General features: G+C 42.8%; 1 protein-coding gene across 3 annotated transcripts in view; it reads right to left on the bottom strand.

Moving 5' to 3' along the window:
* XRCC5 (X-ray repair cross complementing 5) overlaps nucleotides 1–18,654 on the bottom strand; it is a 2,194,257-nt gene that overhangs the window by 313,025 nt on the left and 1,862,578 nt on the right. For all 3 annotated transcript variants that reach the window (XM_044060671.1, XM_044060672.1, XM_044060673.1), the window contains one exon: nucleotides 6,539–6,606. In XM_044060671.1, the coding sequence (XP_043916606.1) occupies nucleotides 6,539–6,606 (68 nt within the window). The remainder of the gene's footprint in view (nucleotides 1–6,538; nucleotides 6,607–18,654) is intronic.

Below are 18,654 nucleotides of genomic sequence, written 5' to 3'. Positions count from 1 at the left end.
GATCCTCGGGGTGAATTTCCTTTCTCCTATCCAATCGTCAAGGTTCCTTTTGAAGATGGCCAAAGAGGCACTCTGCTTGACATGTATGGACAATCTATTCCAGAGTCTGGGGAGTCTCTGGGTCAGGAACCTATCCCTCTAGCATGTTTTGTTTATTGTGATGACAAGGTTTAGATCCCAGGAGCGTGTGGCTCTGAGGGACTGGGATTTCTTTAAGTGTAGCATGTCCAACAGCTCTGGGTTTGACATAGCCTTGTATGTTAAGCAGAGATCACCTCTGAGTAGACGATATGCAACAGAGTATTGCTGGAGTTTTTTAAGGCGGTCAGCGTACGGCATCTGCTTTAGGCCCGTGATTCTTTTAGTGAGGTATTTCTGCGGCCTTTCCAGTTGTTGCAGAAGTCTTGAGAAGTACATACCAAATGGGGCATTATATTCTATAATGGGTCTAATGAGGGATGAGTACAGTGGGACAATGACCTCCTTTTTTCTGGATGAAAAGCCCTTAGTGATGAGGTGTGCCACATAAAAGGATTTCCTGACTGTTGTGGCGATGTGGTTATCGAAGGTGAGACCACTGTCCACCTGTGTCCCTACGTCTCATCACACTTTCGGTGTTTAGTGTACTGCCACCTATATGGTAATTCACGGGTACATGTTTTTTCCCCAAAGGGGATAACTATACATTTCTTGGCATTGGGCTTGAGCCCATGGCTCTCGCACCATGCATCTTTTTCTGTAAGGCCCTTGTGTAGAGTATCCACATCATTTGGGGATTCAATAATGGCTCCCAGTTTGCAGTCATCTGCGAACTTTGTTAGCGAGAGTCCCTTAGTGTTGGCCTGTACTTCAGAGAAGTAGATGCCAAACAAAAGATGTCCCAGGATTGAACCCTGAGGTACTCCACTTGTCACTTGTCTGGAGCTGGATTTGGAGTCGGCTATTTTTACAGTGTGGGTTCTATCAGTAAGCCAGTTAGCAACCCATTGGGTGACGTAGGGATTAATGCCCAGCTTAGTAAGTTTATCTATGATTCCAGAGTGGGGGATAGTGTCAAAGGCCTTGGCAAGGTCTAGATAGGCTGTGTGAACCACCTTGCCCTTGTCCATGGCTCTGGAGACTGATTCAAAGAAGTCAATCAGGTTCAGGAGACAAGCTCGGCCCTTCACGAACCCAAACTGGGTGGGTTCCAGTGTTTGAAGGTTGCCAATGTCTTTGTTTATAAGTTCCATGATAATACGCTCCATGGCCTTGCAGATGAGGCTCGTCAGTCTGATGGGATGGTAGTTTCCGGGATCCAAGGTGGATCCCCCCTTGCAGAGTGGGATAACTGTACCTCTGCGCCACTCAGTGGGCACAAAACCTGAGGTGAGGCTATGATTAAACATGACACTTAGGTGATGTGCCAGTTCATATTGTAGTTCATGTAGTACACAGCCCAGGATGTCATCTGGTCCCATGGATGCTGTATTCTTGGCTTTGTAGAGTGCGTTTTTTTACCTGTATGGCCGTTATTACTGGAATTTGGCAATCTTCCGGTATTGAGATGGGCCATTTAGGGAGTGAGAGGGGGGGTGAAGTTGGCACTAAATCGATCTGCCAGGATATTGGCAATATCCTTGGGATCAGTATATTTAATGCCATTCTGTTTTAGCTCAGAGCAGATCTGAGCATTGCCATTTAGATTCTTGACATAGTTATAGAATGCCTTGTGGTTGTCTTTGGAATCTTTGGCAATTTTATTTTCGTAACTAGCTTTGGAGGATGGTAAGGGAGTTTTTTGCATCCTGGGATTTTTCTCTTTTCTGCAACAACTTAGAAGGCATGCTTGGCTTAAGGAGCAATCTTTGCCAGATCATGTTAAAGCTCAATTGCTGGATGCGCCCTTAAACCAGGACCGCCTGTTTGGCAACAAAGCAGTAATAGTACCGAAAAAGATGGAGGAAAAACTAAATCTATGCAAACTGTAAAGATTTCCTGCAAGTACAGCCTCCCAGATTTAGTAGGCATTGACCCTCTAAGAATTGGTTCTTTCTTGCCTCTTCCAGGCCTTCTCAGTCTAAACACAAAACCAGCAGAACACCCAGGCTTCAATCCCAAGGTATGCACAGGACTAAGCAGTGGGGGGCTCCCACTTCCAAAGAAGGGAGTAGTAAGACCCCCCCACATGGTAAACTGTCTCAATGACTTAACTTTAAAACTTCCAAGCCCTTCTCAACTGGCTGCTCCTTTAGGGGGAAAGATTGCTCTGCAGACAAAAATTTGGGAACTCATTACCCAGGACAAATGGATTTTAAATATAGTTTCCCAAGGATACAGATTCCACTTCCATACTTTACCAACCCCAAACGATTGGCCAAATCTACCCCCAAATCAGTGGGCATTGGCTCAAAAGCAACTTCTCTCTCTCAAGTATCAGGGCTATTCAAACTGTCGCAGAAGAGGAAAGGGGATGAGGTTTCTACTCAAGACTTTTCCTGGTGCCCAGAAAAGACAACTAGCATCCTATTCTGGATCTCTCTTATCCTAAACACATTTTTGGTGATCCCAAAATTCAAGATGCTAACTCTTCACCAGTTGCTTCCTATGCTAGGCAAGGATGCCTGGTTGGCAACAACAGATTTAAAGGAAGCCTACCTGCACATCCCAATCAGGGAATCTTGCAGAAGATACCTTCACGTCAAAGCAGGCTTCATGCACTATCAGTTCTCTGCACTGCCCTTTGGCTTATCTACTGCGCCCAGGGTATTCACAAAGTGCCAAGCGCCAGTCATTGCATTTTGCAGGCAAAGAAATATTCAAATATACCCATACCTGGACAATTATTTAATTCAGGCAGAAAGTCAGGACTTACAATTGAATCATCTGGTGTTTGTACAAAAATTGCTAACTTCTCTGGGGTATACCATAAAAGAAAATAAATCACATCTTGTACCCTGTCAACAATTTGTATCTTGGGAGCAAGCTTGAACACAACTTCCCAGATGGCTTTCCTCACACCAAAGAAACAAGTTCATTTGACAGCCTACTTCAAACTAATGGTCACAAAGACCCTGTTATCTGCAAGACAAATACTGCAAGCCTTTGGGTTCATGGCCTCCTGCATTCTCCTAATTCCATATGCAAAACTGCATACGAGGAAACTACAATGGTATCTAAAAAGCCTATGGTGTCAACATTCTCAGGATCTAGAAGCAATGATTCCTATCATACCTTGCCTACAGAGTTCCTTTGGTGGGCAGAGGCCTGCCACCAAAACAAGGGACTGCCATTCACTCTACCCCCAGCCTCCCAAACCCTAACAGACGCATCAGACTATGCATGGGGGGCTCATTTGGCAGGGAAGTGCATTCAGGGCAAATGGAACCCAAGTCAAATGCACCTGCATATCAATCAAAAAGAAATGTTAGCTGTACAGAATGCTCTGACAGCCTTCAAGGACCACATTCTTCCAGGACAATTAATGGTAAAGACGGACAACACCACTGTTATGTGGTACATAAACAAGCAGGGGGGAACCCACTCATACCCTCTCTGCAGACTAGCTATGGCTCTGTGGAACACAGCCTTGAGCTCCCAAGTACACCTACAGGCTCAATTCCTGCCAGGAAAGCTAAATACACTGGCAGACAAATTAAGCAGAAATCTCATGGACCCGCACGAGTGGAAACTGGAACCAAAGACATTTAACATGCTGGTAAACAAATGGGGGAACCCAGAGATAAACCTGTTTGCCTCCCCCCAGAACTACCAATTGGACAAATTCTGCACAAGGACTCCCCACAAACAAGCTTGGAAAGTGGATGCCCTGTCCTTCACCTGGAAAAACCTATCAATTTATGCCTTTCCTCCTCTGCTTCTCCTCTCCAAGGTACTACTAAAGATCAAACAAGACAAACCAAGGACGATTGTGATTGCAGCAGACTGGCCACACCAACACTGGTACCCCCTCTTGTGCAGTGTGTCACTGCTGGCACCATGGCACCTGCCTCAGACCCCTACCCTGCGGTCTCAGCAGGAGGGCCAGATTCTGCATGCTCAGCTTCAAACCCTGAACTTGGCAGCCTGGCTAATTACCTGATCTCTCCGTTACCATCCCTCAGTGAGTGAGTGTTAGATGTCATTCTGGAGGCAAGGAGGTCTAGTACTAGAAAATCTTATGCTGAAAATGGAAAAGATTCTGTTCTTGGAACTCAACTCAGCGGATGGGCAAAGCAGCGCTCAATTTACCTCAGATTCTTCAATACTTAACTAAGATGCTTCACAAGGGGCTTTCCTTTTCCTCCATCAAAATTCATGCCTCAGCCATTTCAGCTCATTACAACAGAGAACCGCCCCTCTTTTCTCATCCACTGCTCAAGCAGGGTCTCAGAGGGGCCAAAAACTTAAGACCACCCAGGAGAACTCCAACTCCAGCCTGGGACCGTACCTTTGTATTGGAAAAGCTCACTCTACCTCCTTTTGAGCCAGCTGCAAATGCAGAGCTGAAATTCCTTTCTTGGAAAACAGCCATCCTTTCAGCCATCACTTCAGCAAGAAGGGTGTCTGAATTACAGGCCCTTATGGCAGTGGAGCCTTTCATCATCTTTCATGTGGACAGGGTGTCCCTCAGGACCAAACCCTCCTTCATGCCCAAGGTGGTATCCAGTGTGGCTCTTAATCAGTCCATTCATTTGCCAACCTTCTTTTCTAATCCACAGAGCAAAGGGTAACATTATACTGCACTCCTTAGATGTGCACAGACAACTTAGATTTTACTTGGACAGGACTAAACCTCTCAGGAAATCTGAACAGCTGCTGGTTGCATTTGCTGCAGGGGCAGTGGGGAAGGCCACTTCAAAGCAAACCATTTCTAAACGGATAGGACATTGCATTCATTTCTGCTATAAGCACCATGGAAAACCTACCCCACAGGGGATAAGACCACATTCAACCAGGGCTGCATCTACCTCCACAGCCTTTCTCAGAGGTGTCCCTATCAGGGACATCCTAGAACCTGCTACCTGGAGTTCTGTACATACTTTTACCAAGCATTACCATTTGCCAATTTTCTCTAAATCCAGAGCTGGCTTTGCCACTGCAGTCTTGCAGGGCCTTATAGCTGGTCCTAATGCTATCTGATTTCCTTCTCCCATCCTTAGCTTTGGGAATCTACAAAATGTGATGACTGCAACAGTGAAACACGAAGAACATAGTACAGTTGTGTACACTTACCATAAATGTAGATGTTCGAGTGTATTCACTGTTGCAGTCCTGGTTACCCTCCATCCAGCCCCCTGACTTCTTTTGGCTATACCTCTATTCTTGTTTGCTATGCTTAAAGCTTTTTGGTGAATTTGCTTTTTTATTGGAGGTGTAATCTTGTGTGTGTGTATATATATATATATATATATATATATATATATATATATATATATATATATAAAATTGCTTCCCATTATGGGGACACCTGACATCTGGGGCAAGAAAGAACTGATGTAACGGCATCGGCTGCATGCTTTATACCCCTGACTACCTGACATCATGGAAGATGAGACAGGAACTGACGCAGGACCCAAGATTTTGATAATCAGGTTGACTGCGGGCTACTACAAGCAGATAACCCAAATGTGATGACTGCAACAGTGAATACACTCGAACATCTACATTTATGGTAAATGTACACAACTGCACTTTTCCTTGCCTGGGACATGAAGGAACACTGCACAGTGGATTTTTTTCTGAATTTTTTGGAAGTCCACTTGCAGTAAGATAGTGGTCAGATCTTTGAATGCAAAGCTTCAAATTCCCTGATATGGTGCCATGAAGCTTTAAACCTATTTATGGATGCAGTGACCGACACTGGTGGTCCATTGCAAAAGAAATACTTTCAGAAAAGAAATTCCGATCTGCACTGAATTACAATTTATTGCTTAATCAGGATAAATGCAAGCATGAAAAAAATAAGACTTTTAGTGAATTTTTCATAAAAAAAAAAAAAACAATAAGTTAGTTTTTTAATACTTGTGGGAAATCACACCATGCAGGTTTTGCTGGCAAGCCAGCAAAAAAAAAAAAAAAAACAAAAACAAAAACATCTCAAACAGCCCAAAATAAGCAGAGCAAAAATCAGCTTCTGTTGTCATATTTTATCCGTGAATTACATGTATACCATGCAAGATAAAGAAATGCCAAATTGAACAAGTAATAGCTGATGCACTTCATAAATACCACTAAGAAACTTTGCATCTAACCAACTCAGAATTTCATGCTGTACTTTCCACAAAGCACTAATCCCCAGGCCTAACACTCTTAATGACTGCCAGGGTTTGTTGCCTGGAAAGTTATGCTTTGCACTAACAATGGAAATGCTCATCTACACAGCTAACTTCTGAGTAGCCACCAACTGTATTACATCTCTCCCTAAATGTGCTCCGGAACACATCTACCTTACTTTTTAAGATAGTTTCTAAAATGCACAATATTCATAAATCACAATAAGTATTCATGGCTCAACAACTGATCGTTACTAGGATAAGAAAGGCAAGTGATTATTTACCTGTTTTGATTCTTCAGGTGTTACACAGCTTTCAGCCGCTTCATCACTGCTGATCAAGGAAATATTTTCTAGAATACACAATGAATATTTATTTAATTATCACATAACTACGCAGTAAAAGTTCACTTTAAATATTTATAACAGATCAACAGCTAATGTAAAAGGAATTCTGAGCTCATTATTTTAGCAGTGCTCTGTCATGTCAGAATGACAGACTGTATTGTGTCATAATGATTTACCTAGACTGGCAGTAGAGTTCCGTCTTGTCAGAATGACTTACAGAATGACTTAACTAGACTGGCAGAAGTGCTCCATCACGTCAGAATGACTTATCTGGACTGGCAGTAGTGCTCTGTCATGTCAGAAGACTTAAAACTAGATTGGCAATACTGCTCTGTAATGTCAGAACAACTTATCTGGACTAGCAGTAGTGTTCCATCATGTCAGAATGACTTAACTAGGCTGGCAATGGTGCTCTGTCATATCAGAATGACTTACCTCAACTTATAGCAGTGCTCTGTCAGGTCAGAATGACTTACCTAGACTGGCATCAGTGCTCCATCATGTCAGATTGACTTAAGTATGGGAGTTGTGATCCATTATGTCAGAATGACGTAACATGAAAGGCACTGGTGCTCCATCATGTCAGAATGACTTAACTAGACTGGCAGTAGTGCTCCGTCATGTCAGAATGACTTAACTAGACTGGCAGTAGTACTGTTTTTCCTTGGGTAAGTAACCAGATGGGTGACAACATACAAAACACAAGCACAACCCACACACGCAGACAGTTTTAAGAATATATGGCAAATAACATGAAACCAAGCTATAAAACTGCATAACACATAATTGTGTAAGTTATTTAAAACTGTTCAAACTGAAACTTTATGATGGATTGCAAACCACAAATTCTCAACAACAAATAATATTAGAAGTAAATAGGTTAAAAAAAAAAGTAGCAAAGTGGTCCAAATGATTTTTATGGTTATTAATATTTTGATTAATTTGACAATGTTTTGGCACATGAACAATAAACTGCGTCTTTTGCTCTACTCATAGCTGTGTTGTCCTGCATTCTTTAGCAAATAGTTACAAAGTCACACAAAAACACTGCTGCTCACACTGCCTAGAGTTTGGAATTTTTATTTTTTTAGACTTGCAAATAGTTTTGTAGCTTGAATGAAAAAAAATATCTGTACATTTCTTAAGGACATGCATGACATTGCATTTAGTCATTTATTTTTTGACCACCAGCTTAATACAATGCAGGAGTGTGGGAAGTTCCAGTTTATTCCAGCACTCACTGGGTGAAAGACAGAAATATGGCACCAACCTACCATACAGCATGCAGAGATACACACACACCTATGCACAATTTACAGGTTTTACTAATTGATATGTGGCAAGTATTTGAGATGTGGGAGAAAACTGGAACACCTGATAAAAAAAAAAATGCACATGGACAGAGGGAGGACATACAAACTCCACAAAGGAGTCATCTCAGCCAGCAGCCAAACCACAGAATTAGGTTCTATGACACAGCAATACTAACCAATGTACTACCCTGACACCTAACTGGGATAGTCCCTGCTGCAAATCCATTGCAATTCTAATCACTGCACCACCCTGCCACCCCAACTGGGATAGTCTCTACTGCAAAACTGTTGTAATACTAACCACTGCACCACCCACCATCTGAATGGGATAGTCCCTACTGCAAAACCATTGCAATTCTAACCACTGCACCACTCTGCCACCCAAATGGGATAGTCCCTAGAGCAAAACTGTTGCAATACTAACAACTGCAACACCCATCACCCGATTGGGATAGTTTGTACTGCAAAACCACTGCAATTCTAACCACTGCATCACCCTGTCACCGGACTGGGATAGTCCCTACCGGAAAACTACTGCAATACTAACCACTGCACCACCTTGGAACCTGCCTGGTATAGTTCTGACTGCAAAAAAACATTTTATAACTCAGTTATAGGAGATATAACAGATGATATGAAATTTGATCACCACATACTACAGACAGTTAAAAAAGCTCTAAAACTTGGCTTACTCTATAGGTCTAAGCCTTTCCTCACAAATACAGCAATGAAAAAAACATAGCATCAACTTACCTTCTTCCTTTCCTACATTACGATGCCCTTAAGCTCACCAATCTAAATGTCTGTCATAGGTTCATCCGAAAAACAGCTGTGAGGCAGTTAACCAGTTCTCAGTCACAAAATCAAATCCAAAAAGAAAACTGGAAACTCTAAAACAACAAATGTTTAATCCAAGTTTGCCAGTAAACACTTTCACCTTCAAGGCTTCTTCAGGCGAAATCAATACTATCAATCAAACAACATAACTTAAATACATTTTAAAAAGTCACATGACTAATTACACTTTCTGATGCAGCATGCTTAAATAAGGCTTTAAAGTGAAACTATCATTAAAACCAGGTGGTACAGATGCTCTCATTCTTAAAATCCATCTCATCTCTTCATTTTCAGTTAAAAGTTTTATATTCCCACCCTACAATAGTCTATAAATTACTTTTAAAATCATAAACTTAAAACTATGTTGATCACCTTTCTCTATAATGTGTTTACTAAGAGCATTCAAAACTACTCTATGTCTAATATCACTAAGATGACAGGCTATACGCTCTTTAAATTTTCTGTTTGTCATACTCACATAACAAGCATCACAGATGTCACACTTAGCTAAATATATTAAACTGCTTGTATTGCAATTCCCATATGCATGTAAGACAAACTCTCTACCTGTAACTGGATGTTTAATAGACTTCTCTGTGAACATATGCTTACAGTAAACAGAATTCCCACATTTAAATGTACCTTGTTTCACATTTCCTACCTTAAAGAAATCCTTAGGTTGCTCCTTATAACATCTGTTTCAGTGTTCTTCCTTTTGTACCCAAAAGCAGGCGGATCCCCTACTATTCCCTTTAGTGCCGGGACGTCCCTTAAAATTGACATTGGTGGGTATGACAAATAGAAAATTTAAAGAGTGTATAGCCTGTCATCTTAGTGATATTAGACAGAGTAGTTACGAATGCTCTTAGTAAACACATTATAGAGAAATAAAACAAATAAATATAGCCGCACTCAACAGAGCAAATGCCTCCTGGCCAAGTAATGTTAAAATGCAGCAAGTTCCAAAAGTTATGACCAAGAGATAACCACAAGGCAGCAGCTTATCCAGTATTAAAACGCGTTTTTGAATAGTAGAAACGTACTCGAATAATAAAAAATCCAGTAGTTTATTTTACAGGCACCAGGTAAGTGCTTTCACTAACAGCTTTATCACACCGTTAAATTTAAAAACTTCCATTGCTTTATATACTGATCACATGTTAAAACTAATCATCCAATTTAGTATCTTTAAAGCAGAACGATCAACGTATATGCTGTGGGATACTTACATAAAGCATATATGTATCAAAAAATAACATCTGCACATCTTAAATACTGTATAAATAGATACATTTCTGAACACATTACTAATGTATTATCACCAATTCATCGTATCAAATACTACCTTTAAAAACAACAAATAATAATGCATACTTTCTATAAGGAATCTATACTTATATACATATTCCATTTCTAGTTAGTAAATGAGTGTACTTATAACCACAAATTATACTAGTGCAATAAATAAAATATACTAGTGCAATAAATAAAATAACATCTCATTAATTTATCAAAATAAGCTGGATCAACTGAGTGCATAAAACAAAATGGTATATACATAAAAATCAGCTAAATGTATAAAAAAGCGTTTGATCACCAATTAGAGGCAATGTTATGGTGACATCAAGACCATGAATTTTATGCATATATTGTTTTTTTATACATTTAGCTGATTTTTATGTATATACCATTTTGATGCAGCTTATTTTGATAAATTAATGAGATGTTATTTTATTTATTGCACTAGTATAATTTGTGGTTATAAGTACACTCATTTACTAACTAGAAATGGAATATGTATAGGATAAATAATATAGGAATATAGGATATTCCTGAGCACCGCAGAGCCAAAGGATGCTCTACCCCTCGAAATCAGATCCAATTTGTAATGGGAAATGAAGGTATGTGAATTGGCCCATGTCGCTGCTGCACAAATATCATCCAAAGGTACCCTGGACTAAAAAGCAGCAGAAGTCGCCATGGACCTGGTAGAGTGAGCCTTAACTATACCAGGAGGAGATAAACCTTTTGCTTTGTAGGCATGTGAAATGCAAAGAGTGATCCATCTGGCTAAAGAAACTTTAGAAATAGCTTTACCCATAAATGCTTTGGAAAAGGAAACACACAATTGCTCAGTCTTGCGGAAAGACTTTGTTCTATGAAGATAAAAATGAAGTGGTCTATGAACATCTAACAAATGGAGTTTGTATTCACCTTTATTTTGGAAGTTGGGAAAGAAAACGGGCAGATTAATGGACTAGTTTAGGTTTGCTTCAGATGCCACTTTAGGTAAGAAGGAAGGGTTAGTACGGAGGGAAACCCTATCCTTATGGAAGACCAAATACGGAGGCACGGCAGACAGAACTTCAAGCTCAGAAACTCTCTTAGCCGATGTAACGGCGACTAGGAAAGCTTTCTTCTAGAACAAAAATTTTAAGTCCACCGAAGCTGCAGGTTCAAAAGGAGGGGCTACCAATGCCTGTAAAACAAAAGTAAGGTCCCAAGGAGGTACAGAATGCTTGACAGGGGGCCGTAACAGAAACATACCTTTAAGAAAGGCCTTACACAGCCTAGAGGAGGCTAAGGCCATGCTGTCTTCACCATTGTGAAAACTGGAAATGGCTGCCAAATGTACTTTCACTGTGGAGGAACTAGCTCCTTGCTGAAAGATAACAGACAGGAAGTCCAGCACTGCTGGACCAGAGGGTGTAAAGGGATCTATTTCTCTCTGTGAAGCCCAAATGGAAAAGCGCGTCCATTTACTGCAATATAGTTTCCTAGTGGAGTCTTTAAGAGTGGCCACCAGAATGGATTTTTACCTGGGATGAAAGACCGGGAGTCCTGGCGATTAACGGAACTGGAGCAACCAAGCTGTTAGCTTGAGGCTGCCCAGATTGGGCACAAGTGTCCCCGACGGATGGAAAATTAGATCCGGGCAGGGATCCAGAACCCAAGAGGGAGCTAAGAGATGAGACCAAAGGAATGGGAACCAAACTTGATGAGGCCAGAACGGGACAATGAGGATCACTTTGCACCGCAGTCGGCAAAGCTTTCTGAAGAAACTTCGGAATGAGAGGTAAAGGTGGATAAGCATACAGAAGCCTGGGGGGCCAAACATGGACTAGAGCATCTCTGGGGACTTCCCCTGGTGAGGGAATCAGAGCGAAGAACTCGCTGCACTTCGCATTGGAAGGAGATGCGAAGAGATCACAGCAAGGCTGACCCCATGCCAGGAAAATCTCCTCCGCTACTGACTGTTTCAGAGACCACTCGTAAGGCATCAGAATGGACTGGCTCAATCTGTCCGCTGAAATGTTGGAGCGCCCCGGGATGTGCATTGCTATCAGACACCGACCAGTGGAAATTGCCCATTCCCACACTCTCATGGCCTCGTGACATAGGGGGTAGCATCTGGTTCCCCCCTGCTTGTTGATATACCAGAAGACCAACATGTTGTCTGACTGAATTGCAATCAATCCAAGAGGGAGGACTGTGTGAAAGGCTAAAAAGCACTGCCCTCATCTCTAGAACATTTATGTGCAAATTGGTCTCTGTCTGGGACCACGTGCCTTGGACTGTCCTTCCCGAACAGTGTCCCCCCCCACCCGAGGTGGGAGGCATCCGTGGTCACTGTGGTTTGGACTGGGGGTGAGGCAAATGGGTGTCATTTTGATATCTCCAGTGATGTTAACCACCAAAGAAGAGATGTCCTGCAGACATGACTGATCTTGATCGGAAATTCCATGGGTAGGTCTAGCCAAGACCACTGAACAGCCAGAGTCCATTGAAGAACCCGCATGTGAAAGTGCGCATATGGGAGAATAGATATGGCGGCAGCCATGGAGCCCAGAGCCCGGAGAACCTCGCTCGCCTTTGAAGACTTGGAGTTCGCTATCTGAGCTATGTGGCCCCTGAGATGTAGAATCCTGTCTGGAGTTAGGAATACCTTCATCTGCAAAGTATCTAACCATGCCCCAATGAAGTCTAGAATTTGTACTGGCTGCAAATGGGATTTGTGAACATTGACTAATTCCTAGTAGGTCTGCTAACCGAATGAAATAATCTTGGGCCAGACACAAGTGATGCTTGTTGTGGGTAGAATGGACTGTAGGGTGACCATCTGGAATATCTGTTTGGTTTAATGTTGACAGGTCTAGAATTGGCCTAGCAGCTTTGAAACCTCTAGAGCTACAGTCTCCCTGTGAGCAGGTGGAACATCCGGGAGGTGTTCTGTAAAATTTGGAGGGGCAATGAAAGGAAGAGAGTAACCTCTGGATATTATCTGAAGAACCCAGCGATCTGTTGTAATGGTCTCCCTGGGTGTAAGGACAATCATCCTCCGACTGCCTCCAGAATAGTAAGTGGAGGACTTCAGAAGTGACTGCAATATTTCACCCAATATGTTCATAAAATAATGGAATCCTTGTAAATCGTTATAAAATCAGGTATTTTATTCCACGCAAGGTTATCTAACATGACTTGGGTATCCAGTGGGTTATAGAATTTTTAGGGTCAAAGGGAGCCAATAGTGACCAATGTAACCTTGTTGAACAACTTTTGGATATCATTCTGAAGAACAACTATGTCTCTTTTGAGGACAAGTTGTTTCTACAGAAAATAGGTGTGGCTATGGGGTCCCCAGTGGGCGCAAGTTTAGCAAATTTAGTCATGGCCCACTGGGAGACATCTTTTGTGTTGAACAGTACCTGGAAACAACACATCTATATGTATAAAAGGTACCTGGACGACATTTTTATTTTATTTAAAGGGGATGAGTTATTAGCTGGGGAACTTGTAGAATTTTTTAACTCTACAACAGGGTTTCTCAGGTTTACTATGAATTTTCAAGTAAACAACATCTGTTTTTTGGACATCATCCTCAGTAAACACCAAGGACACTACATATCCAAAATTTACAGGAAAAAGACATTCTCTAACACATATCTACACTTCTCAAGTTCTCACCCTAGGCACCAGAAGAAATCAGTGGTGAAAGGCCAACTGGTCAGGGTGGCTAGGATGACTACACTTGAGGAGGATTTTGTAAATGAATGTGAGAAACTGTACCAGATGTTTCAACATCGGGGATACCCAGGTTCATTTCTGGAGGGTATTTTTAGGGAAGTTATTTTAAAGAGAGAACAAGGGACTTATAAACCAATTTTGGGGCCACAGAACTTAAATACACAACCAGTTGAGGCACATGTGGATGGGAATGGCATTCAAAACACCGAGGTCCCTAACAATTCGGGGGTCACGACTGTCATGACCACTAGGAGGAACACGAATTTTAAGGCCACATTTGTTTTTACTTACTGCCCAGAAGCTTTTGAAATTTCGAAGGTTCTTAGTAAATATTGGTTTTGTATATCTATGGATAATGAACCAACACAAACCTTTGAGTTGGGACCCATTATTACATTTAGGAGGGGTACCAACATGAAACAACTCCTCGAAAGGAAACCAGTGAGTCAAAGGGGTAAGGGGGGCACTAGTAAATGCGGGACTTGTAGACACTGTGCCTACATCAACACTGTTGACTCATTCACAATAGGCTTGGATACCTTCGTGATTCGGAAGAAGTTCAACTGTAACAGTAGGAGAGTTGTCTATCTAGCACAGTGCAAACAATGTCCCGCATTCTATGTGGGTAAAACGGATAGACGTTTGAAGGACAGGGTGTATGAACATCGCTATGCAATTAGTACAAATAAAGAGGACAATGCCCTGGCAAAGCATTGCAATAGGAATGAAGGTCACTTATTTGATTTTATGGCTATTGATCAGGTACAGATTGATAATTACAATTTATGTAACGACAACTTGTCCAAACTCCAACTGGAAAAGAAGGAACTTAGTTGGCAATTACGTTTGGGGGCACAAAAAACCCCTGGACTCAATGAGGCTTGTTCAATAATGTGCTTACTTAAACTGAAAAGCCTATTAAGATAAAACGAGATCTTATGTTTAAAATTTTTAGTTCAAGTATTAGTTAGGGAAAAATAAGATCTTTGTATATACACGCAACTGACCTTAATTTTCCCGTTGTTGAAACCTATGGGTATTAGGGAAAGAACCTGCCTTAGTGTGGAAAACGGTGAATTCCCCTTGACATCAAAGCTGTCATTACATCTTAGCGGATTTTTAGTTTATTATTAGACTTACAACGACACCAGGTTGACAGCGGTGAATAGGTCAGTCATTAGTAGTCAGTATATACTCATGTATCTTTACGGTAAACACTATTATGTTATACACTTACACATCCGTTGTTTATAAAAGTAGTGCCTTCCGGAGGGTCGAAAAGTTGTTAGTGTTTTTCAATGTTAGATGTGTGGACAGCTTCAAATGTCTTAAATGCCGGAAATGTTTTAAAAGTTTTAAACGCTTTAAACGCTTTAAATGTTCTTATAGTTGAATGCTGTAATTGTAATAGTTAAACATCATGTTTTTAAACAGTGATAGGGTGTTTTATTATGTATTAAATTTAGTTTGAAGTGTTGGTATAAGTAAAATTAATCTTGGTCATTGGATGTTCCCTGCATTCTAAAAGTATTCTAAAAGTAGTTTAAAAGTAGTTTAAAAGTAGTTTAAAAGTAGGCTATTTTTTGTAGAGTGATTCAATTTATCTTGGTTGATTTAGGTTTTTGTGCAATTATCTTAGGATAATGACTTAATCAATGAATCACGCAATGTGTCAAATATTTAAACGGAACATGTGGATAGGATCCAATGTTTGTCTGAAGAAGTTCGGGCAGTGTACCGAACGAAAAACGCTTGTTGGAGTGTTTTACGTTACTTGTTTTACTATTTGGTTTATTATTTGCTTTGCTTAACCTTGCGTGGAATAAAATACCTGATTTTATAACGATTTACAAGGATTCCATTACTTCGAGTGGTGTTTTTATGAACATATTGGGTGAAATATTGCAGTCACTTCTGAAGTCCTCCACCTCGGATACATTTGTGGAACCTACCCTTCGTGGTTTTTACTTTTGTTTTGTATACAGTATTTTGCCTCCAGAATAGGACAGTCGGGCAACCCCTCAGGTCTGCTGACCGGGTCTATCAAAGAAGGGTTCCCTAGACCCAAAATTTCTGGGACCCCCTCTACCTCTGGGTCGGCGTCGATCCTGTCCCCCTCTGCCTCTGGGTGAATAGCAGTCCTGAGAATCCCGGGAAAACTGAGATTTTCAGAACCACATCTTCTTTTGCCCTCTTTGATTCCTAGAGAAGGACCGCTGAGGGTTAGAGAAGCGGACTCCGATGGCAGACAAAGTCTTCCTGTCCTTTTCGCTCTGGACAAGTGTCACGTACTGTCTTCCCAAAGAGGGAAGAACCGTCATAGGGAGCATAGATAAACACCTTGAAAGGGTCCGCGAACTGACCCAATCTGAGCCAGGCATGACGCCTCATGGCTATGCCTGTCCCAGCCGCTCTAGCTGCTCCTTCCATGGCATGGAAAAGTAGACGCATAGATGTATTTGAGACAGACTTCAGAGTAGACATTTTCGCTGAGAACAGCTGTCTGTCCCTGCAGCGATAAAGACTCTGGGGGTGACTCAGCGAATTCCGAAGCAAGTTCTCACTGAAGTTGAATCACATCTGCCAAATAATTCAGCGCATGGATAGAACAAGTCGCTGAGGAGTATACGTGCTTCCCAAACCTATCCACAGACCTGGACTCCTTGTCTGGAGGGTGGACTAAGGAACTCTCCTGTGCTAGTTCCTTCTTTGGGGCCACTGCGACCAACATAGCATCAACTGGGGCTCCTTTCGACCAGGGTTGTCTATCAGAAGGAGGAGATAAAACCTTGTCAGGATGTTTGGGGATGGGCGTTATGGTGTCGGGCTCCTTCCATGTCCTCGTGGTGATGAGGTCCACCAAGAGGTCTGCTAGAAGTAGATGGGCCTGTGCCCAAAGGCCTCCAGGTACACTGACTCATCCCCAGAAGGTTTTAGGGCTGACCAACCTCCCCTCTGGCGGAGGATCTCCATAATTTCTCCAAAGGAGACGTCTTCGGGAGGTGACCTGGGGGAACCTTCTCCATCTAAGTCAGTGTCAGTGGTGAGGGACTCAGGGGAGTTCAAGTGCCTCCTTTTTCACTTGTGGTTGCGGTGGCCCTCTTCAGTGGGACTTTCAGAAGGGGATCCGTGAGCCGCAGGGGTTTCCTCGGGGAAAATGACCTGGGGATCCTCTGGCACGGGCTGTCCCTGAGACAGGATGAAGGGAGTCGTTGCCAAATCCAGGGGGGCCTGGGTGGTATCCGAGGGGATGGGCTGGGGACTCAATCCCTGGGAGAGAACCCTCTCCACCACTTTGAAGGCTGAGGGAGAAGTCCTCCCAGATCCAAAGCGGGGACCGGAACCGAAGACAGGGCAGCCTGAGGTCCGAGGGAACGGATCGGAGCCGAAGAATCCATTCCCAGGGTACAAATCCCTGTCCGCGGCTCCAAGAGTCACTCGAATCCAAACAAGTCGGATCCGAGGAACTCAAGGTAACAGCCAGAGTCGAGGTTGGAGGAACAGTCGGCACCGAGCTACCAGCTCCGAAAAACCTCGGATCCAAGAGCCCCGAAGCCAAAGCACAGATCAGGGAAGGAGAGATGGGGCGGAAAAGAGGCATGGAGGTCGCCCCTCCAGAGGGAGAGGGACCTGGCAGGACTCCCATCTGAATTTGGGTGTGAAGAAATCTCCGCTTCATCCTGTCCATACCCATGTCCGAAAGGCTCAGAGTTGACCTCAAAGAGGCCACCGACTCAGATCTGGCTGGTCTGCGCAGAGGGGGGGGGGGGCCTCGGGTCCGAATGTTCCAACGGCTCCGGTGAGAAACACGGTGACCGGAGCTGAGGAGAAACAGGCCTCATGGTCTTAGATGGAGGGCTGAGAAAAAGCTCCCTGTCTGGGGATCTCTTTTGATGCCTGTCTTTCCTTTTCTCCCTTTCTTCTCTGCGTCTTTCCTTTTCCTTCTCTTTTTGTTTATCTTTGTCAGACTCGCTGACTGAAGATCTGTCCTTCAAGGACCCATCGCCAGACGAAGGGGGAGGTTGAGTCCCTGTCTGGGGTGGTGCACTAGCGGCCGAGGCAGAATCCATCATGGCAACAGGGAGAAGGCCTTTGGTAACTAGCTTGGCCTTACAATCCCTAAGGGCCCTAGGGTTGAAGCCTGAACAGACAGCACACTGAGTGGATAAAGGTGCCACTCCTAAGCATATCGCACACAGAGTGTGACCATCAGCAGGGTTAAGCTTATGGCCACACTCTGTACATTTTTTGAACACAGGCTTTGGCTGGTCAGCCGTAGTCCTGCACTCAAAGGTATAAGTACTACCTTCCCAAAAAAAAACACATACACACAGGTAGGGGAAGGGCAGGCCTAACTACTACAAAAAACTTTTTTTTTTTTTTTTACACTAACGACCAAACGTGTTACTACAGAAGGGGAGGAAGGGTAATCCTAGACAAGCACACCTAGATATAAGCAAAAGTTTTCACTTACTATCCCTTTTTAGCTCAGAGCAAAGGAGACCATGATGCACACTACTGGCATGGCAAACGAGATCTGAAGGAAGATAGGAGATGGTAGAGCATTATGGGTAAGGGGAGGAGCTTGGAGCAGATGCTAGAAAAAAAGTTGCCGGCTCGGATCCGATACGGATCCGTATACCCACAGGTTGCAGATAAAATCAAGTTAACTACTTCAGATCTACAATTTATGGGTCAGAAACCACTCCTCTTGGGGTAGACAGGCTACCTAGTGCTTACCATTCCCATTGGGGGCTCAGAAGCTTACACACAGTCCTGGATACAGAAAATCTGTATCTGGACTAGACTAGTTACAGGAAAGACAGGAAACAAGCTTAGAATTTTTTTTTTAGTAAAGTGGAAGGGCAGAAAGGAGGA

This window comes from Protopterus annectens, chromosome 2.part0, assembly GCF_019279795.1.
Source record: "Protopterus annectens isolate FY-2018-M chromosome 2.part0, PAN1.0, whole genome shotgun sequence".
NCBI classification, from domain to species: domain Eukaryota; kingdom Metazoa; phylum Chordata; order Ceratodontiformes; family Protopteridae; genus Protopterus; species Protopterus annectens.
The sequence above is the reverse complement of the archived record's forward strand: the minus strand, read 5'-3'. Positions and strand labels throughout refer to the sequence as shown.